Source organism: Megalopta genalis, chromosome 1, assembly GCF_051020955.1.
Source record: "Megalopta genalis isolate 19385.01 chromosome 1, iyMegGena1_principal, whole genome shotgun sequence".
NCBI classification, from domain to species: Eukaryota; Metazoa; Arthropoda; class Insecta; order Hymenoptera; family Halictidae; genus Megalopta; species Megalopta genalis.
Genome location: NC_135013.1, coordinates 3,962,170 through 3,983,797, shown reverse-complemented (window position 1 = coordinate 3,983,797; position 21,628 = coordinate 3,962,170). Strand labels below are relative to the sequence as shown.

The 21,628-nt window shown below is 37.2% G+C and overlaps 4 protein-coding genes and 1 long non-coding RNA gene across 18 annotated transcripts in view; 3 read left to right on the top strand and 2 right to left on the bottom strand.

Annotated features, from left to right (window-relative positions):
* The window catches only part of CalpC (calpain C), a 108,567-nt gene extending 98,887 nt beyond the window's left edge, over window positions 1-9,680 (top strand). For all 3 annotated transcript variants that reach the window (XM_033476050.2, XM_033476052.2, XM_033476051.2), the window contains 12 exons: window positions 944-1,127; window positions 4,355-4,429; window positions 5,635-5,804; window positions 6,778-6,950; window positions 7,061-7,155; window positions 7,676-7,908; window positions 8,141-8,310; window positions 8,372-8,430; window positions 8,564-8,711; window positions 8,781-8,897; window positions 8,987-9,045; window positions 9,322-9,680. In XM_033476050.2, coding sequence (XP_033331941.1) covers window positions 944-1,127; window positions 4,355-4,429; window positions 5,635-5,804; window positions 6,778-6,950; window positions 7,061-7,155; window positions 7,676-7,908; window positions 8,141-8,310; window positions 8,372-8,430; window positions 8,564-8,711; window positions 8,781-8,897; window positions 8,987-9,045; window positions 9,322-9,348 — 1,510 coding nt within the window. In that variant the 3' untranslated portion in view covers window positions 9,349-9,680. The remainder of the gene's footprint in view (window positions 1-943; window positions 1,128-4,354; window positions 4,430-5,634; window positions 5,805-6,777; window positions 6,951-7,060; window positions 7,156-7,675; window positions 7,909-8,140; window positions 8,311-8,371; window positions 8,431-8,563; window positions 8,712-8,780; window positions 8,898-8,986; window positions 9,046-9,321) is intronic.
* A 354-nt stretch (window positions 9,681-10,034) lies between these two features.
* Window positions 10,035-11,714, top strand: LOC117223647 (vesicle transport protein GOT1B). The gene is made up of 4 exons (XM_033476059.2): window positions 10,035-10,396; window positions 10,519-10,610; window positions 10,697-10,875; window positions 10,960-11,714. The coding sequence occupies exons 1-4, from the start codon at window positions 10,372-10,374 to the stop codon at window positions 11,084-11,086; spliced, it is 423 nt and encodes a 140-aa protein (XP_033331950.1). The 5' UTR covers window positions 10,035-10,371; the 3' UTR covers window positions 11,087-11,714.
* Ant (ADP/ATP translocase) lies at window positions 11,702-14,839 on the bottom strand. Its single transcript, XM_033476058.2, has 4 exons — window positions 14,570-14,839; window positions 13,123-13,384; window positions 12,803-13,037; window positions 11,702-12,721 (listed from the first exon to the last, which is right to left on the bottom strand). Exons 1-4 carry the CDS (start codon window positions 14,730-14,732, stop codon window positions 12,479-12,481), a joined length of 903 nt encoding a protein of 300 aa, XP_033331949.1. The 5' UTR covers window positions 14,733-14,839; the 3' UTR covers window positions 11,702-12,478.
* Window positions 14,840-17,622: 2,783 nt separating this feature from the next.
* LOC143258872 (uncharacterized) lies at window positions 17,623-18,213 on the bottom strand. The gene is made up of 2 exons (XR_013032784.1): window positions 18,074-18,213; window positions 17,623-18,018 (listed from the first exon to the last, which is right to left on the bottom strand). It is a non-coding gene; the product is annotated as an uncharacterized LOC143258872 (long non-coding RNA).
* Window positions 18,214-18,482: 269 nt separating this feature from the next.
* fry (microtubule binding protein furry) overlaps window positions 18,483-21,628 on the top strand; it is a 35,932-nt gene continuing 32,786 nt past the window's right edge. For 7 of the 12 annotated variants that reach the window (XM_033476049.2, XM_033476048.2, XM_033476047.2 and 4 more), the window contains exons 1-10: window positions 18,483-18,656; window positions 19,180-19,264; window positions 19,363-19,455; window positions 19,788-19,964; window positions 20,030-20,214; window positions 20,272-20,471; window positions 20,539-20,748; window positions 20,825-21,032; window positions 21,123-21,260; window positions 21,349-21,583. In XM_033476049.2, the coding sequence (XP_033331940.2) occupies window positions 19,255-19,264; window positions 19,363-19,455; window positions 19,788-19,964; window positions 20,030-20,214; window positions 20,272-20,471; window positions 20,539-20,748; window positions 20,825-21,032; window positions 21,123-21,260; window positions 21,349-21,583 (1,456 nt within the window). In that variant the 5' untranslated portion in view covers window positions 18,483-18,656; window positions 19,180-19,254. Of the gene's footprint in view, window positions 18,657-18,688; window positions 19,003-19,179; window positions 19,265-19,362; window positions 19,456-19,787; window positions 19,965-20,029; window positions 20,215-20,271; window positions 20,472-20,538; window positions 20,749-20,824; window positions 21,033-21,122; window positions 21,261-21,348; window positions 21,584-21,628 lie in introns of those variants that run through there. The other 5 variants (XM_033476046.2, XM_033476044.2, XM_033476040.2 and 2 more) reach the window with 5 other exon arrangements.

Here is a 21,628-nt window from a genome sequence, read left to right as displayed (position 1 = left end):
TCGGTAAAAAATCTCGATCAAGTGCGATTCGAGGCTATCGTTATTATTATTAAAATTATTAAATTGAATTGAATTGAATTGAATTGAATCGAATGGAATAAAATTGAATCGAATGGAATAAAATTGAATCGAATTGAATTGGATTGAATCGAATGGAATAAAATTGAATCGAATTGAATTGAATTGAATAGAAGTGGATTGAATTGAATGGAATCGAATAGAATAAAATTGAATCGAATTGAATTGAATAGAATCGAATGGAATAAAATTGAATCGAATTGAATTGAATAGAAGTGAATTGAAACGAATGGAATAGAATGGAATAAAATTGAATCGAATTGAATTGAAACGAATGGAATAGAATGGAATATAATAGAATACAATGGAATAGAATGGAATAGAATGGAATATAATGGAATACAATGGAATCGAATAAAATAGAATGGAATTAAATTGAATCGAATGGAATTGAATTGAATTGAATTGAATTGAATGGAATAGAATAGAATCAAATGGAATAGAATGGAATAGAATGGAATAGAATGGAATAAAATTGAATCGAATTGGATTGGATTGTATAGAAAATAATCGATTCGGTCGGAAATCGACGCGGTACTTTCTTCGCGGGACTCGATGACGGGCGCGCGAGAAATCACAATCGCACGTGGTTGCGGCTCCATCCGCGGCGAAGAAGGTCATGGGTCGACGAATTTTCTAGACGTCCGCTTTCCCTGGTCCGGTCTAGCAACCTTGTCGGCAGAGAGACCGCCGCGCCGGTTTTCTCCGTGATCCGCCGTGAAACGCCGATCTCGTTAGAAGGGAACATCCCAATGAGATTTCCCGTGAACCTAGCGTGACCCCCGCACCGTAATTGATGGCACCGAGCGCGGGGAGAACGCGACCGTTGTCCGCACGGTGAAACTAATATTCGATTCGCTTCCAGGCTCCACGGCTCCTACGAGGCGCTCAAGTATGGCACCCTATTGGACGGTTTGTCGGATCTCACGGGAGGAATCACCGAGAGCATCGCGATACGACAAGACCCCACCGCCTGCGGAAGGGCCCTCGCCAAGCTTCTCGATATGACGTCCCTAATCACCTGTACAGTAAACAACAATCAGCAACAGGTAAACCATTTGCCACTGTACGATGATTGTACGACGTTCGCATGGCTATCGGGCTGGACTGTTGTTTCGTCGACGATCGTTCTAACTAGAAACGATATACAGGGTATCCCAAAAATGTTTCGCAATCCGAAAGTGGCGGGTTCCTCAGGTCATTTGAAGCAACTTTTCCCTTTACAAAAATTTTCTCCGAGGCACCGTTAACGAGTTATTAACGAAAAACAGTGACCAATGAGAGGCGAGCTCGGCTGGCGCGAGGCGACCGAGCCAATGAGCGGAACCGGGCTTCGTGCGCTGGTTGGCTGGGCCGCCTCGCGTCAGCCGTACTCGATTCTTATTGGTCACTGTTTTTCGTTAATAACTCGTTAACGGTGCCTCGGAGAACATTTTTTTAAAGGAAGAAGCTGCTTCAAACGATCCGAGGAACCCACCATTTCCGGATTGCGAAACATTTTTGAGACACCCTGTACAGTTGCTGATTGTCAACGATTATAGAAAACAAGGTCGAAGGCTCGAATAATCGCATCTTCTCTTCCCGAATGGTCCATTTTCGTTTACAAAGTGAGGGACAATTAGGGAGAATTTACTGTACATTGGAAGGACAAAAATACATTAAAGGAACAGAAATATATTGAATGAACGGAAATGCATTCAAGGTTATTTAATTAATAACTTTTTGAGGTTAACAAACTTTGGTTCAGAAGTGTAGAAGCTTTGGGGTTAAGTTGCTGAATAAAGATACAGCAAAATTTCCCTAATTGACGATCAGATTGTGCACAAGAATGGACAATTTGGAAAGAGGAGATGCGATTAGTCGAGTCTCGCGGCTCGTTTTTATAATTGTTGACTATCGGTAACTGTAAGATAAATATATAATAATATAATAAATATAATAATAAATAAATAGTATAATAAAATAATCGTATCTCCTGTGGCGGCTGCATCCTGACTTGCCAGCAGATGGATTCTCCTTTCCTGCACGTAACCGATCTGCCTCAGTTTTATACAAACTTCTCCGTCCTTCCGACATTCCAACAACTTCCGTCCATTTCTGTTTACATGTTGAGCTGCAGTTGGAGAGAATTTACTGTATCGAAACCGTGTACAGTAAATTCTCCCTAATTGACCCTCGGCTTGGAAACGAAAGTAGACAGTTTAGAAAGGGGAGGTACGATTATTCGAGCCTCGGGGCTTTTTTTTAGTTCCAAAATAATTTTCAGATCGCCAAACTTGTCTATATTTAAAAATCTGTTAAAGGGTCCCGTGCGTCGCAAGACTCAATTTCATTTGCATAAAAATGCACTAATCACGGAAAATGGAAACACCGAAGAACAGACAGAAATACATTAAAGGAACCGAAATTGAAAGAACAGAAACGCGTTAAAGGTTATTTAATTAATATCTTTTCGAGGTTAACAGACTTTGGTTCAGAAATGTAGAAATTTTAGGGTTAAGTTGTCGACAATCGGTAATAAATTGTCCATTTTTGTGTACAATCTGAGCGTCAATTAGGGAGAATTTACTGTTGCCATAATCATACATAATACATAATATAATAATACATCTCGACCGCTCGTGAAATGCCGGATGATTAAAAATAGTCATTTCCCAGATCGCTCGTGAAATGCAATTCAACATAAAAAGTCCAATCATAATATTTATTTGCGTAATTGAATCTAAAGAAAATCTATTTCGATCGAAGCAACGTATCTCATAATTTCATTCAAACTGTCTGACATTTTATAAGTTAACATCCATTTCCGTATCCTCGAATTCAGGTGTATTACGTGCCAAAATTTTTCTAATTCAACAGAATCGATTAGAATTTGGCTGACACGATCGTGCATAACCGTTGCATAACTTATTCTACCGCTATAAATAAATCGCTGAACTTATAGATAAGACGTTAAATTACGCCATTGAGGCATGAAAGATACGCGTCTGAAAATATGTATAAACGTTGTCGCAATGTTTTGGATACACGACCCGTTTTATGTTTTCGCGATTTTGCCTCCGTGATAACCCAGTGTAATCGATGCTCTTGATAATGTACGTCGTCGAGGCCGCGCGCGCGCGTATAGCTGGATTTACATACTCGCCTCATTGAAAATAAAGTGTACAAATTAGATTAGATGAAAGTATCGCGTGTATATACGTATATAATATAAAGTATACGCATTTTTCCAGAAACGATACAACTTTAATCTACGATTATCTCCATTACTCTGACAGCTTTTTTTTTCGTTCAAAAATTTACCGAATTACATGCAAATAATTTATATATTCTTTGTAACATTATTGCACATCAATAATATTCGTAAACAATAGCTAATATCATCATAAAAATTGTTCTAGAAACACGTCGTCGAGAAAATATTTTTTATATATTTTTATATACTTTTATTTCATTTAATAGCCAAGTAATGATATAATTCTGAGAAAATATATTAATATATTTTATCAATATATTCTATAAATATAATACTTTATTAATATATTATATAAAAATATAATACTTTATTCATACATTTTATAATTATAATATTTTATAAAAATATATTTTACCGATATAATATTTTATTAATATATTCTATAGCCATAATATTTTATTACTATATTCTATAAATATAATACTTTATTAATAAATTAATATATAATTATTTTAAAATAATACCGAGCTATAAGATGATTTTCCAGTTATTGCATTCAGGCAACGCTTGATTTCCATATCATTCCGATCGTTCTCTTATCGCCGTGCGACGATCGTATCGGACCGCGACTAATTTTAAAAGTATCAGATTAATTAAGTCCACACACAAACTTGACAGACTTCGATCAAACTCGCTCAGGGTCGAGGTACGCTAACCAGAGTAAGGACACGTGCCAGGAGACCTCTTGACCTGGACACCCAGGGCCAAGATTCCTGGGATAAATTTGGTTTCCTTGGCGTTAGGTTGGTACAATTTCAGTCTCTCGGTCCTCAATGTTTCTGGTCCAAGTTTCTCGGGCTTAATTGATCGAATTCGGGTTAAACGTGTTTCTGCGACTGTCCGACCGGAGAGGACTCCCAAGCCCGAGCGAGTTTAGTTTGCTCGATGTCTGTTATCCTTCCACCCAAACAAGCTATGACAACTTATGGTACGACATTTCAGCCTCCCCGTTACCATAGTTCATTCTATTGCTGTTCATTCAACCTTAGTATTAACCTGGACAATTCTTTGTTCGTCTAGATTCGAGCCAGCACGGAAAAACTTGCGAACGGCATTCAAATGGGCATCAACTATAGACTCTACGCTATCGTGAGGGTGAGTGCGATCAATAGAGAACGTAATCACAGAATGTACCAGACCTCCTACAGTTCCTTTCAAACTGTTAAACCGACTATACAGGGTGTCCCAAAAATGTCTCGCAATCCGAAAGTGGCGGATTCCTCAGCTCATTTGAAGCAACTTTTTCCTTTACAAAAATTTTCTCCGAGGCACCGTTAACGAGTTATTAACGAAAAACTGTGACCAATGAGAGGCGAGCTCGGCTGGCGCGAGGCGACCGAGCCAATGAGCGGAACTGGGCTTCACGCGCTGGTTGGCTGGGCCGCCCCGCGTCAGCCGTACTCGATTCTTATTAATCACTGTTTTTCGTTAATAACTCGTTAACGGTGCCTCGGAGAAAATTCTTGTAAAGGAAGAAGTTGCTTCAAATGATCTGAGGAACCCGCCATTTCCGGATTGCGAGACATTTTTGGGACATCCTGTATGTGACGCAAGAATCAAGCGACGACGAGTATACTCGTCGAACACAGTGTAAGCGTCGCTGTTAAAATATTGAATTAAACAGACGGTTTTATTTTATAAAATTAACAATTTTTTCTCCGTGACGAGTATACTCGTCGTGACACAAAATACTGCTATTTCTCCGTGACGAATATACTCGTCGTGACACAAAATACTGCTATTTCTCCGTGACGAGTATATTCGTCGTGACATAAAATACTGCTACTTCGCAGTGACGAGTATATTCGTCGTGATATAAAATACTGCTATTTCTCCATGACGAGTATATTCGTCGTGACATAAAATACTGCCACTTCTCCACGACGAGTATATTCGTCGTGACACAAAATACTGCTACTTCTCAATGACGAGTATACTCGTTATGACTCAAAATACTGCCACTTCTTCACGACGAGTATACTCGTCAAACACAGCTAACTGGTTCAATCGATCTTCTCGAGAGTTAAACATTTAATTCTGTCCCTAAAAAATCATAAATGTTCTTTTGACTCTCTTCAAAAAATTGTCTAAAGATTGCTATATCGTTACTAATGAATAGATTATAATCTTCTCCGGTACCGTGCAAAGTATTAACAGTGAAATAATTGTAAAATGCAAACGATGTAACTAAATTGCGCCCATATATGTACCTCGGGAAAGTAATGCCTCCCTCGGCCGTGAAATTGGCATTGTCTTAATTCGTGCGCGTCGGCGCTATGTTGCAATTGCGTAAAATGCAGGTGGAGACATTCAGCGGCGAGGCAGTCCCGTTAGTAAAATTAAGAAATCCTCTTGGTCCTGGTGGGGAATACGTCGGCGCTTGGGCAAGAGGTGGCCTCGAATGGGATGAAATACCGCCGATGGAAAGGGAACGTTTAGCGGTCAGAAACATGGCCGAAGGGGAATTCTGGTGAGTGAAACGATTTTTTTTTTTCTTTAAGTGCTATCCTTCTTTTCGTACATGTCGTCTACAGACCTCGATCTTCTCTCTACGCAACTTCTTAACATTGTTATTCTTCTTCAACCCTTGTACGCGGGCAATTCGATGTACAAGTAATTTTGAGGCGTTGTTATTTAAGATTAATAATTACTACGAATCTTTATTTTCAATCTAGGAATAATAATTACTACGAATTAATATTTCCAAAAAAAACGATAAAAAGTTGTTAAAATATTTTAACTAGCGATTGTTGTATGCAGCATCCGCTTGCAACAGTGTTCCACAGATTTTTCATCAGCTGAATTGATGATGTTCAGTGGGTGTTTGCAATCTTAACCCTTTGCAGTCGAGTAGCACCGCTCAAAATTGTTACATCATGTTTCAAAAGAATTTGAACAGTATCGAGTTTAAAATTGTTGATACTTACAATTGAGCCGTTTATTTTGAAAGTGGCATAAGTCACTTTTTCAAAAAAAATCGAGTTAATGGTAACACTAATTACAATTGAACGGTATCTTTTCATTTAAAAAAAAAAAAGAAAAAAGTGACTTATGCCACTTTCAAAATAAACGGCTCAATTATAAATATTTTCATGAAATACTTACTGTATAATTTTAAAAACTGTTAAAAGTGTAACAAAAGTGTCGCAAAATTCAGTCAAAGAACCACCAGGTTGTGTGAAATGGAAATATTATAGGTCAGAGGAACTAATTCGGATTTCAAGTTAAAAAGCTCCAACTGCAAACGGTTAAATGTGGTCCAATTGTGAAAATATGAATTCGTGCCAAATAGCTTCAGAAACGTTTCAAATCTCGTTCATCGATTTCGACGAATTGATTATCTCGGCGAGCCGATATACAGGGTAGGGTAGACTTTATTTGAATCGTGTCCAGGATAAATAATCGACAGGGGATGCGAACTAATTCTGTCGATTAACTTGCAGGATATCCTACTCAGACTTCGTGAGAACGTTCACTCACCTGGAAGTCGTACATCTTGATGCCGAAACGTCGAGGGATGAGCCATCGTTGCACAGCAAACATACTTGGCAAATGAAACTCTATCAAGGCAGTTGGAGGAGAGGCGTTACCGCCGGAGGATGTCGAAACAATCAAGGTTCGTTTTACGGTTCACCCCAATGAATTGGACACCCGGATGCTTGTTATTGCAGGACGCAAATGACCATCGATACGCGTCTACTAACGATACGTATTTTTTGCTTGCAGAAACTTTCCACATTAATCCGCAGTTGCATCTGATACTCAGCGAGATGGAGGAAGTAATCGTTTCGTTGAACCAGCACTCCATCATGGAACCGAAGGCAAGAATTATTCCTTGAAATATTGTAAATATCCTGGGGAACAATCTAACAGAGTCTTCTATATAAGAACTGTACTCGTTAAATTAATTATTATTATTATATTTATTTTTTTGATAATTAATTGTTATTAATTATTAACACTATGCCATCCGGTGGCACCACGCTGGTGCCATTTTAAAAAGCTGAAATTACATTTGAATTATATTTCTTGGGTGTTAAAAGGCAGCAAACTAACTATAGCATTGTGCTTATTTAACTAAGAATTAAGTACGAAAATTCTTGGATGACGTATCTTAATTTTAGCAATTTATAATTATCATCTTCGACATTTTTTTTTAAATCTAAAATTTCCAAGCTATTATGCCGGGCGTCAAACGAAAGAATCATATCTAAGATCTGCGGACGACATAGTGTTAATAATAATTTTGTTTTATGTATTTATGTAACTTTTTTTATTTATATTATATCATGTTTTATGAGATTAACACTTTAATGGTCGAATGACAAATGTCTCTTTCAGGTGATAGGCTTCACAGCTTATACGCTGCCTAAGAACAACACGGAATCGATAAATAGAAAATTTTTTAAGAAAAACAAGTCCCTAGTGAACTCGCAATACACGAACAGCCGGCAGGTGAGCCACAGGTGTCAATTGGAACAGGGTGGCTATTTGTTAGTGCCGACTACGTTCGAGCCGACGCAGGAAACGAGTTTCACGTTGCGAGTGTATAGCAGTAAACCGTTGGAGCTCAAGTAAGCACATAAAATATTATCCGTCGCTGAAGCAATTCTAAAAGCTATCAGAAAAGACAGAGATTAGAATTTATGCGAAATGGCGAGGACCATTTTCAGTAATCCAAGTTGGGGGGGACTCGCTAATCCAAGAGAGGGAGGACCATTTTCATTATTACGTAGAAAGTGAAAGATAATTTGTTATTTCGAGTGCGTCGAGATCGAAAAGCTAATCTGATTAAAATTTCCACAGACTCCTCGACACCCCGCCGTCTTTGATGAAGTCGGCCATTGTGAAAGCGCCGCCCTTGGAAGGTAAAGGGTTCTCGCAGTACGAAGCTGTCTTCTTACAACTTGCTGACGAACACAGAACGGTGAACGCTTTTGAGCTGCAGGAGCTCCTCGAAGCTTGTTTACCAAACGGTAAGAAGATTAATCAGGAAAGTTTATTACGGGCAAGGTCTAACGGGTGATCAATTTACAGATTACATCAAGAGCTGCGCGTGCATGGAAGTTTGCCGGCAAGTGGTCCTCACAATGGACGTATCCTTGAGCAGAATTTTAATTTTTCAAATTCTAAAATTGCCTGTGAACTGCTAGCCTTGACCACTAGCGTTGTTATTAATATATTCCCCTCGTGTCCCGTTCTTATTTTCCTTAAGTGATTGTTGAACAGAGTTCCGGTAGCGGGCGATTAAAATTCAACGATTTCAAGGATCTCATGTGCAGCTTGAAGTATTGGCAGGCTGCTTTTAAGAAGCACACGAAAGAGAAGACTGGTATACTAAAAGCTGAACGTTTACGCGACGCTTTGTTGGAAGTTGGTAGGTTACTGTCTTGAAAGTCGTTTTGCGATTCGATTCGATTCAATTTAAAGCAAATGTTTCCCTTAGGATTTCAACTGAACACGGATGTGCTTTCCATTTTAATTCTACGATACATGAGAAAGGATGGAACGCTGAGATTCGGTGATTTCGTTTCGGCGATATTGCATTTGAGCGATGCGTTCGGTACGCGAACAAATCTTCATATTTCTGAACATAATAAATATTGCTCGTTCGATCAGTCGACATTATCAGTATTTTCAATATCGTTTCAGGTATATTCGAGAGCAAGGATCCTTTACAAAATGGAACCATAAAATTAAGCTTAGCAGAGGTCTGTATTATCTTATCATTAATACAAGATATTCTAATAAATGATCTTTTTTCATAACTGTTACGTATATTTTTAATTAAAAATATTTTCTATATCTTCCTTGAAGTTAAAATAATTGTTATGAATATTAACGAATGTTAAAAGAAATATGCGGCTTCCATGGAAGCAAACACTGATTTTATTAAAAAGATGCATCATTCGTCGTTCGTATATCTGACAATTTGATCGTAAGAAACTAAGATTTATTGTGTAATTTATCAAGTTTGTTTGTTGCAGTGGCTGAGATCGTCCTTGATGTGTTAAAACAATTACTCATCGCAACGTCTGTGTACCTTGAAACAAATATCTGTAAATAATGTTTGTTATGTCTATGTAGACCTAAGTTTTAGCCATATTAACGATTAACAATCGAGCCCATCGTTTTATTGCTGTTTGTAAAATACTATCATTTTTATCTCCATTAGCAATCATCATTCCATCATCCGATTAAACTTTCTAAAGTAACTATGTATAATATGTTGTTTGTATAAGAAATTCGTACTGCATAATAAATTTACCGTTATTTTGTACAGTCCCTTTATCCGAGACATAAATACTTATATCTAATTGTGTTTAATAAAGCAATAGATTTTAAACTGTAACTTATTAATAAACTATACACGCCTTTTTGCAAAATGCATTGTATGAATACGTCAATTAATTCACAGTGATAGAAGTTACCAATTGGAAAATTTATTTCGTGTTTTTTCAACTTTATTAATATCTTATATTATCGTAAATCTACAGTTCACTTTTAAATAATACGAAATATAATGTGTACATGAAACGTGCAATTGCAAATGTTAAATTCGAAAATAAAAAATAAGATCTGCCTCTAAACAATAAAAAATTGTGAGAACTTTTATTATTCCTTTCTGAATCTATACGTCCGACCATACTTAATGTCGAAATGTAAATTTATATCGAGAAGCCCAAAAAACACGTGCACCGTGCACCGGGCAATGACGGGCAAGAATAGATTCTCGTATAACCTCACGCGCAGGTGTGTGAAACGGTGTTCAATGTCCATTTCATCAATGAATACTTGATACAGTGACATTTTATGAAAATTATCGCTAATGTGGTTGCACGAACGCGCACAAACTACACAATTTATGGTTTTTGCAAGGTGATAGAAAGCAGTGCTTAGTGGGATCGTGTCACATCACATCAAATGACGTGGATATAGGTTAGGTTTCGCACACTGTTAGAACAGTTAGCTAAATCTTTCTCAAACACTATTATCAAAGTTATTTAAAAGCGTTAGACTGAAAGGAAATAACAAAAATGTTCGAGATCACAGACACACAGAGTAAGTAATCTATAATTTTTTGGTTTGCTAAAAAAAGTGGAGAAATATGACAAAATTTTGTATAGTACGATCGCAAACGAAAGTCAATTTCAAACGTTATAACAATATAATACTATTTGTAGAAATTGGAGTTGGACTCGCCGGTTTTGGAATATCCTTTCTTTTTCTTGGAGTGCTGTTGCTCTTTGATAAGGGTTTGCTTGCAATCGGAAACGTAAGAATTGCTCTTGCACATCTCCATAAATTTTCATAATCTGCTTTATGGTACTGCTTCTGAACTGATGAATTGTTTGTATACAGATCCTATTTATATCTGGATTAGCATGTGTCATTGGCCCAAAGAGAACCCTGAATTTCTTTTTCCAAAGGCATAAGATCAAAGCAAGCATTTCATTCTTAGGAGGCGTTATTGTAGTTCTTCTAGGTTTTCCTATCGTGGGAATGATAATAGAAACATACGGTTTTATATTATTATTCAGGTATGTATTTATAAAGCATCCGATCATTTAATCATATTTATTTAAATACTTGTATACATTTTCATTGTTATATTTATGTTACAGTGGTTTCCTACCAGTAGCAATAAACTTTTTACGAAGAGTACCTGTATTAGGTACGATTTTAAGTATGCCTGGCCTCAGTCGACTCTTAGACATGATTGCAGGAGACTCGAACAGGACAACCGTATGATGTGTTTCTTAATGTTACCGCTCAAAGAATGTATATAAGATTGTCTACTGTATATTGTGTCCCAAGATTTCCTATCATTCCTTATCAGTGTTTGTGGATCTCTTTTCTACTGTGTAAATATCACAAATAGATAACGCAACTCACTTATATACCAATCATTCAACTTAATGTTAAACTCATATAGAAATAATATATACATTTTTCATTTTCATATAAGACAAGCGTATTATAAAAATTGTATGTGCGTAAAAGCATTCCAAAAACTTCATACATAAGTTGAATGAAAATCAAAAATGAAATATGTATCGAAGGAGAAACATTTTCCTTATAATCATTAATTTGCTGTATCAGTGAATTAATGATACCACAAGTTTTGTGCTCTTTATTTGGTGTGTTTGTATTAAGAACTCAATGAATGAAACATATGTCTAATATATGCTGAATGTAATTATTCCTTTAAAGAATATACAATTTTACTACATAAGAATATGTGAGATACACTTGCTACTTTCGACTGCTTTGAATCATAAATCTCAGAATTTGCTATTTACTAAATCTAATTACTTATCAAAAGCGAAGTGTACTATAACGATATGAGGAAGAAAATAAAGCATCTTTTGAAATTTTAGATCATTTTTATTGATTCTGCCGTTTACTCTGCACGCATCCTAACATGAACAGATTAGATGCATGTGTATTGAGTAACGCTTCTCATTATCTTACACGTAGTTATTTGTAGTGCGAAATTAAATTATTGTTCACTGAAACTCGATGAACATCGCTGTTACCATGATCGTTTATTATTTATCTACAACGGGCCGAGAATAAGGGCAGGGGGCGGCCCAAGTCTACGCGCCCTGCCTTCGCCGTAATGATATTTCGTCGCGCGCCCTTCTCTCGCTCAATTGTATGTATACGCTCGTATTTTGGATACTTATCTTCACTACTTAGTGACCCAACCATCGTCTACTTGGTCACATGTATTAAACGTTTCATATGTCCATTATGCTGTTAATTTGCATCTTTAGCTCCAGATATATTTTGAATATATCTTGTCTTTTCTCCTCTTTTTTTTGTGTGAAAATGGAATATGAAAATAGCACATGTGAACCGCTGCAAGAAAATACTGAATCCGGCAATAAATTAAGCGAATTCTCTTCTACAATCAAGATACACATTTCTGCCGAGTTTCATGCATTTCACAGGTTACTACCGAAACACCTCAGTCTGAATCGTTTCTGAATTTCTCGACAGTTGGTTAATGTTCTTGATAGTGATCCTGGGAATCACTTTGTCTGATAACTGCTTTCAAATCGGATGGTGAGGGTAATAAAGATGGTATTTTTGCAATTGTGATTGTGAAGGTAATGAGGTAAGGATCATTTTAACAGTTTAGAGGAGATTCTTAATTTCGTCATAAAGTACCAATACGAGCGCACCACCAGTACCACGGAGAACGTTTGAGAAAGCACCCTTGAAGAATGCGTTGCCACCTTCCGATTTGTAGATAGTGGCCCAGCAATGAAGAGTGCTCTTGTACAAAATTTCGGATTTAGCGCGGCCGGACTGCATCATCATACGCCTACGTACTGTGTCAAATGGATAAGATACGATACCAGCGACGGTGGTTACGACCTGTGGATAACGTAACGATAATGATTAGTACAAGAATTATAATTATACGAACAAACCTATAATAGATGGGGAGTTACTTACTTGAGCAATACCCCATGAGACAAGGAATGGTGTTTTCTTGGGGTCTGGCAGCATACCGCGGGCAGTGTCATAGAAACCAAAGTAAGATGCACGGTAGATGATGATACCCTGTACCGATACACCGAATCCACGATATAGACCGGTAAGACCATCAGTCTTGAAAATCTTTGTTAAACAGTTTCCAAGACCAGTGAATTCACGTTCTCCTCCAGCTTTGCCTACATCGGCCGCCAACCTAGAAATTATTGAGAGTGAAAGCGAGAGCGAGAGTGACTAAATAGGGGTTCAAACTAAGATATTCTTTGGTGAAGGAAGAGTACCTGGTCCTAGCAAAGTCAAGTGGGTAGACAAAACAGAGGGAAGTAGCTCCAGCAGCACCACCAGATGCAAGATTGCCAAGGAAATAGCGCATAAACTGGGTGTTCTTGTCAACGCCGCCAAGGAAAATTTGCTTGTACTTGTCTTTGAAGGCGAAGTTCAAAGCCTGAGTTGGGAAGTATCTGATGACATTGGCAAAGTTACCACGCCAGTAGCTCGCGAATCCTTGTTCCTTTGGAATGCGCACAAAACAATCGACCATACCTGAAATAGGAAAAATTATTTATATAGTTTCATGTATTTATTTTCGATGAATATAATTTTCATAATCAATTACTGAATTTGCAATAAATAAATTTAAATAGTTTGCCGTCAGTGTATTATTAAAGTATAAAGATAAGTCAAAATATCTATATACTTCATTTACGAAATTGATAGCACTGTATTTGAACTTATGTAATAAATCAATAATAGATATTAATTTTATATAAATTTCGAATTACGGACAACTTTGCTTTGAAATCTCGTGTCTCTTATAACAAAACAGCAAATTTTTAAAAAATTCATGGATTTCTAGCGGTTTTATGTAAAAAAACCACTTGAGATCACCAAGGTCAAGGAGCAATACTATTTTAGTAAATTTTATAACTTATATGTTACACGTATCAACGATATTACATTATCGAACGATTGACCTTAACAGATAATTTGTTTTAGCGATGACTATTGTGAAATTTGCGAAGGCATAATCTCGGCAACGTTCGTCAATCGAGTATCATGCTTGTATTCTGCACACGAATATCTGATTTTCTATCATTTTCCTGAAAGAAGAGGCAAATATTTTCTACATATTTATTCAATTTCTCATGACAGTAATATACCAAAACGGTTTATTATATTATGTCATTGTTAAAAATTGCAAGTTCAATTAATTCTACTTTGCAGCAGACAAGACGGCCATATTGAGCCGCACAGTCATCGATCGGCACACGGAATCCTGTCCAAAGAGCAAAGCCACGCGCTGCCATCTGGTAGGCGAGTCATCTTATCGAATATCGACCCGCTCGTTGTCAGAAAACCACGACTTCCCGTTCAATTGATATTGTAAAAGTTATGTAATACCCCAAAAGTTCGCGTTCGTTACATAAAGTCGGAAATTAGAGCGCTGGTAATGCACCCGGCTGATCGCTGCTAATGATATATAGTACGAAACGGCATTACATAACGGGAATCTCGCTCTAACCGTCGTCTACGACCAAAGCGAAATCGATTGGCACTTTTGGAATGTCGACACGAGAGAAAGAAATGCTCTAAACTGTCACATGTTTCGAACGACTATCGATCCTCTGGCGTACTACCACATTCAAATTTCGAACTTGTTACAATCGATATCGCTGCTGGCCGACAAATCGGTGAATCAACTTATAATTAATACCGGTTCTAACTCACCCTTGTAACGCTGATCCTCCGGGATTTGCTTGGAGATGTGCTGTACCTGCAGCAACAGCTTCACACGCTCGATAGGAGCGACCGTCGTCTTCGAGATAGCGGCGGCCACGCCGCCGGCTATGAAATCCTTGGCGAAGGCAACTGGATCCCCAAGACCAGACATTTTGTGTGTTGGGTGGTTTGGCGTGAGAGACGGGTTAATAAAAGGAAGAGGAGAACAACTCCTACGATTCGGACGCGCGCCGGACGACGAGTGAGCGAGGCAGAGTTCCTCTCGTTGAACGGACCTCCGCTAAGAATAGCTGCGCAGGTCACGTGCAGACTTCTGCGCAGGTTCAATCTTCTGGCACGACCGCACCTTGGGACCCTGACACCTTGTACACCTACAATGCGTACTCTGTTCCCGAATTCGTGACCTTTCCTCGGATGTCTTGCGACACCGGTCCCTTCCTGTTTCTTTTCACGGTCGCCGCACGTGTATCGGCTTGGTAAAATGCGTCCACGGACAGCCCTTTCAAAATTAGACGTTTACCCGCGCGTCTGACGCATTTCCGGTACAAGGCGCAGCGAGATTGTCGCTAGTGTCAAAGTATTCGAAATATGAAGGAAATTGGCGGGAATTCGTCGGAATCGCTGAACAGAAATATTTCGTTTTTTTGGATCGCTTGCCACGTGACGATACGCATTCGTATTTTCCGTCGAGTTAAACGAGTCCGAATATCGATACAATTTATAAAAATTACAATATTTTCACTGTAATAATTGATTTTTCAAATCTACGAATTCTGTGGCGTCGTAAATTGAATCTTTATTCGAAAAATATTCTAATTAGTTCACTTTTGTGTAAGAAATATTATTTTTAATCGACGACGTACATTCCATCAAACGTTGTTTCGGAAGAATGATGGAACATATTCGAAATACCCGCGTCCGACATCCATCTTTGTTCATCCTCGTTTACCATCGAAGTACTGTTCTTACTTAGTTACCATGCAGTTTCCTGCGAAATAAGTATTTTCAGTTATATTATTCTTAGGAATTATCATCGATAACCGCTAATTGCATCATTAAGACCTGAAAAGCATCGATTTACAATTGAAATTATTTATACATCAAGGTGATGTACATGAAATATATTTCGTGTAGTGCTGAAACATAGAACAGTCCATTTTGATACAATATTTACAGTCAAGGAAAGCTTTCTTTCTAAACAAAGCAAGAAAAGCACTGTCTCTGTGTCAAGGATAGGAGACGTAACCAAGATTCGTTCAATTTAATATCTGATTTGAGGTTAACATTTCTATATATATATATACATATATAGAGCATGTACATATTCCACCTAAATCGATCGAGTCGGTTGTCGGCTCGAGTACCCTTGCACCTATAGCCAGCATTGACCATAATCCAGGGCCGTGCGTGATGCATAAATTAAGTTGTTAGTTTCATGTGCCTCTGTCGATATTATTTTCCACGTTCCATTTAATCGTCATACGGGATGGTACATTGTAGTATGCGGCGTATAGGACAACGATATTTTACACGTGTCCACGAAACGATCGTCTTTGGGGTGGTTTCGAGTTTGCGCTGTCAAAGATACAAGAACGAGATACAAGGTCAATCTCTCGTGAAGAAGGAGGTCAACGGGGCGCGACTTGCGTAACCCTGGCGTTCGGCCAGTATGTTAGGGAACAGAACGCCAGAGTTCAATGGAGTAACTTCAAGTAAGGAGTATTTATACATCTTGAAGAAACGTACATACGTGGCGGACCTTGTAGAGAATAGACTAACTCTAAATGCGTCCTCTGTCTACGTCGGGTATCTCACTCGTGGCGCGTGCAACCATTTGTCATGAGAATCAATGAAATGTAATGGACTCGACTTAACGCGCTAACCGCGACACTTCGTTGTAACGACCTTTGCACGTCCATCGTTGTAACGTATTTACGAACACCTCGATTTTTATCCATCGCAACTCCCATATGAACTTCCATACGAAATTTACAAAATAGTTTTTAGTTATAGATTCGACGAGAAGAACGGTTCCATTATGCTTTGTGGTCGTACGTATTGTACATCCTGTTTCCAATTGGATGAATAAGTAGAGATTAAGAAGAAAGCAGCGCGGTAAGCACGGAACGTGAGTGCGTCTAATGATAATTATGATTCTTATCGGTACTCTGGTGTACAGTGTACGGTGTCAGTTTACTCGAAAGGTGGGCTGTGAAATACGTACAACCATAGTACAGTATCTAGACGTTCACAGAGGATATTGTTATCTACTTTCTATATATTAAAATGTTAGTCTAAAATCAATGACCCCGCTATATCATTACAATATCGATTTACTTTTATTCATTCATGTAAACGTCTGTAGATTGCACCAGGAAGTCCCATGGTTATCTGAAGACGTTTACACATATCTGTCTTCTGATAACACTTACGCGAATATAATCGAAACCTCTTAGTTAGCGAATATAATATCTCCTGTTTTTCGAACGTGGCAAACGTGCTCGTTTGCTACGTAAAAGGAAATATCTTTTCTATCGTTTCTATCGTATCTGTATTTTCGACAAATATCTCGGCTTTTAACCGGTATTATGTAACGTTTACAAAGCTATCGGCTACAGTACTGTAATAGGGAAATTCGGGCATAAACTGCGACATCTATACGCATGGCCAAAGAGATGAAATAATAGAAGAAATTCGCAAGTTTCCTCGTTGCAACAGGATAATCTTCGTCATCGTATCGAAGGACATGTAATACCGCAACACACGATCTGCACAACAAACGTAGCATGTACGTATGTATGTATGTATGTATGTATGTATGTATATTGGTCTTGTAACGCGGGACTCAAGTGTGCGGATTGGATTAAGTAACGACCTTGATGACGTAGGAAGTTGTCTCCGTCTGCACTAACTAAAGTCACGATGGTCAATGCACCTGAAAGCAGATCGAAGCGGTTCCATAGCTGGTACAAACGCACAGTATCATCGTTAAATAAGCACGAAATTGGTAATTTGGGAAGGAGAAAGATAGAGGCACACAATAAAAAAATGCGATTACAGTAATTATTATATGTACATTAGAGATTAATTTTGAGTACTTTCGTTGCATTTATCTTGCGGAAACAACCACCGCCGTTGGCGGAAAATTACACACTTTCGCCCTCGTTACCGATAAACAGCTGCATTATATAAAGATAAATATGACGTTGGACACTTTCTGTTGCTCAAGACAATGACTACAGAAAGTCGAATTTGTATATAACTATACTGTCTCGCTAAAGTAGCGAAGATTATAAACAAATATTGTGTTAGTAGGAAATATGTATATTGATGAAGCTGTTTATTCATTTCTGAGTCACCTTTGCCATGGACAATTGTTGACACCATGGCTTAACACTGCTTGATCATTTTGCATCATTTATGTGTACGTACTACTCCTACAAAGGAACAAAAATTTATCCTTGTAAATATCAAGTTAATCAGCATAACTACCAAACTTCCAATAGAGTAGGCTAATGTAAGGTGCTTCATTGCCAGGGTCGCTGCAGATATTAGAAACTTCCTAACACCTTATTCTATGGTTTCTGTCGGTAGTATCTGCAGATGGTATAGTAGCACAGATTCAATGTCAATTGTTACGAAAATAGATTCAATCGAAAATTGGAATATCCAATCGATATCTGTGTATATGTATGTATGTATGTCGTAAAATTTCTCGAAGTACATATGTACATTTAAGTCCGTAAAGCTGTGGTTGGCAGGAACATTAGGAATATGTACGTGGTTGCACTTAAAATCATAAAAAATATTAGTATGTAATTATAAATATTTACAGCACAGAAATACAGATCTAGCAGACAATGGAAAGATACATACAGAGGCGTTTAAGTACTTTCTAAAGATTTGTAATGTGTTAATGTAAACCCAACACCCTCTGGTGGTGCCATGTAAAGCAGATTAAATGAAGGAACGTGTGTGGAATATGAAACTACCAAGTACATATACACACGAATCAAGCCGGACATTTATGAAACGTCAGACGTACAACTAAATTGCTATTTTGTCGCATTTTACGGTAAATCATGTGTTTGTTATAATGAATTTTCGAATACCTGCCGGTTATCTATGTACAATGATAACATGACGCTGCGGTGACATTTTTTAATCGAATTATATAGCTTCACAGTGTTATCACTTTGCGTCTCAGTCTCAGGTTATGGCTGTCCACAATCTATCAATTTGGTTGCGGTTTAATTAAATAATACTCATCGTTCATTTGTAATCCAATACAATTTCGCGCAAACTATAAACTAAAATCTGATGGGCTTGAAAAACTGTTGTGACAATAAATGGAAAGCCTGATGTGGTCGTGTTATCTTCCAATAATAACAGTTAAAAAACATTGTTAATAAACATCGATGGTAATCGGACATTACAATAATTGACACCGGAGTAATGTCGAATTAATGAATTAAAGGGCATTCTATGCGTACACATCCTTGTATTTGTTATTCACATTTATACTCTTTTTTTTTTCTAAAAAAAGTTAAATGTTAAAAATGAGTAGCTTATATAACATTTTCTTTCTATTGTTTTAGAATGAAAATGCTCTTTATGTACAACATGACATTACTGTGTATTAATGCTGTCTAAAGAAAAGGCATATTATCAAAATGACTGAGGGTAAATAAATATTATTTATACTATATTGTTATTATTAAACTGTTAAGCACTGTTCATTTTTGGTTTATATGTTAATGCATGTATAAATGTATCTGCAGATAAGCATTTATTAAAAGAGAGGTATTATGAATTAAATGATTCCATCGCAGGTGGAGAGACCCAACCAACTCCTGGAAATGAGGCACAACCTGGTATGCCTTGGTTTCTTCTATTCATTTCTATAAATTACAGTTCATTTCAAATTTCTATATGTTCAAAGACAGGTATCAAGCTTAATATAATTAAGTTAGTGTTCATTGCAGGCATCTGTTACGTTACAGAATGGGGCTTCATCTGTTAGTCTCTACCATCATGCAGAATCATCTAGTGTTAGAAGTCAGAATATTCCTTTACCGGTAGTTTTCGTACACATTCACCAAAGATATTTGTGTTTGAACATAGAAGACATAGTTTTACGTTTTTATTTAACAATATTTGTGAAGTACAAAATGTTCCCGATGTGTAAACTTTATATTTTTGTCAGAAGCCTCTGAACCTAGAGCCATACATGGCGAAGGATTGCACGAAATAATAGCAGAATCATCTTCTCAAAACGTACCTGAATCATCTACAGATTTACTTACTGTTCATGGAACAACGCAAGGAGAAAGTAGTGATGCTGTTAGCATACATACAGCCAGTACTTCAGTTTCTGGCAATGGTAAACATAGTTTATATAGTGAAGTTCGAAAACATGGATATACTCTAAAGTTTACAATATTTTAGAATCAAGTTCCAGTAGAGTGAGTGCAATAACTGTAGTGTTACCTTGGGGTGCTCAGAAGGAAACAGTGAAACCATTACAAATGGCAGATATGGATATAGGACCTGGAGAATTTGTGATGCGTACCTTATTCGCAGAATTTACATCGCAGGCAGAGAAAAAGATGGAAGCAGTTATGACAGAACATGTAAGTGCTATATTTGTCTTTAATGTTTGTTTGTTTCTAACAGAAAGTGCCTTGTAGGAAAAATCACTTTCAAAAGTATTACAAAGAGGTGAAGATCCACAGTTTGATCAGCTTTTATCTGCATTTGGTTCTGTTGCGGAACACTGTTTGCCTTCTATACTACGAGCATTATTCAATTGGTATGAACGTCAATTAGTTGATCAGGGTAGTGATCAGAAAAAACCTGCTCCTGGGAAAGAAGATCAAAAAGGAAAGAGGTAGACGAATATTTTGGTAAATCAAAAGTTTCGACAATATTATATAATTAATGATATTTCGTTTCAGTATCATGTATACAATAGTATCAGGAAGTGTAGAAACAGTTGAAAGAAGTGAAGCTGACTTACTTCAAGAACGGAGAGATCTTGCTGTTGAATTTATATTTTGTTTAATGTTAATAGAAGTATTGCGTCAATTACCATTTCACCCTGGTCATGAAGATTTAGTAACATATATAGAAAATATAGCTTTTAAACATTTTAAATACAGAGAAGGGTAAGTAATGATACTTTCTCTGTACGTTCTTTAAAAAAATGGGAGATTATTGTTCTTTACTTATAATATATTACAGTATTCAGAATGAACCAAATGCAGCAAATATTCATATTATTGCTGACCTTTACGCGGAAGTAATAGGAGTACTTGCACAATCTAGATTCCTTTCAGTAAGAAAACGATTCATGATTGAATTGAAAGAGCTACGTGCTAAAGAACCTGGACCTCACACAACTCAGAGTATTATCTCATTATTAATGGGAATGAAATTCTTCAGAGTAAAGGTAACTGACTTAGAAGTGTTCCTTCATTTATGTTAATCTAAAAATTTATATATATATAATTTTTTATATGTATGACATATATATTTACAGATGGTACCAATAGAAGAATTTGAGGCATCATTCCAGTTTATGCAAGAGTGTGCACAATACTTTTTAGAAGTGAAAGATAAGGATGTTAAACATGCTTTAGCTGGACTTTTTGTTGAAATTCTTGTTCCTGTAGCAGCCGTAAGTGGTCTGATGTTGTAGTACAAATACACACTTGATGTACTACAATCAATCAAATTTTCATCAATATTTACTCCTTTCTTTTCAGGCTGTGAAAAATGAAGTGAATGTACCTTGCCTGAAAAATTTTGTAGAGATGTTATATTCTACAACGTTGGACATGTGTACCAAATCAAAACATAGATTGGCACTGTTTCCACTCGTAACGTGTTTATTATGCGTGAGTCAAAAAACATTCTTCTTGCAAAATTGGCACTACTTCTTAGCAATGTGCCTTTCACACCTAAAGAACCGGGACCCCAAAACCTGTCGTGTTGCATTGGGTACGAATTTTATTTTAGAGTTTCTTATCATGTTTTCAAATATTT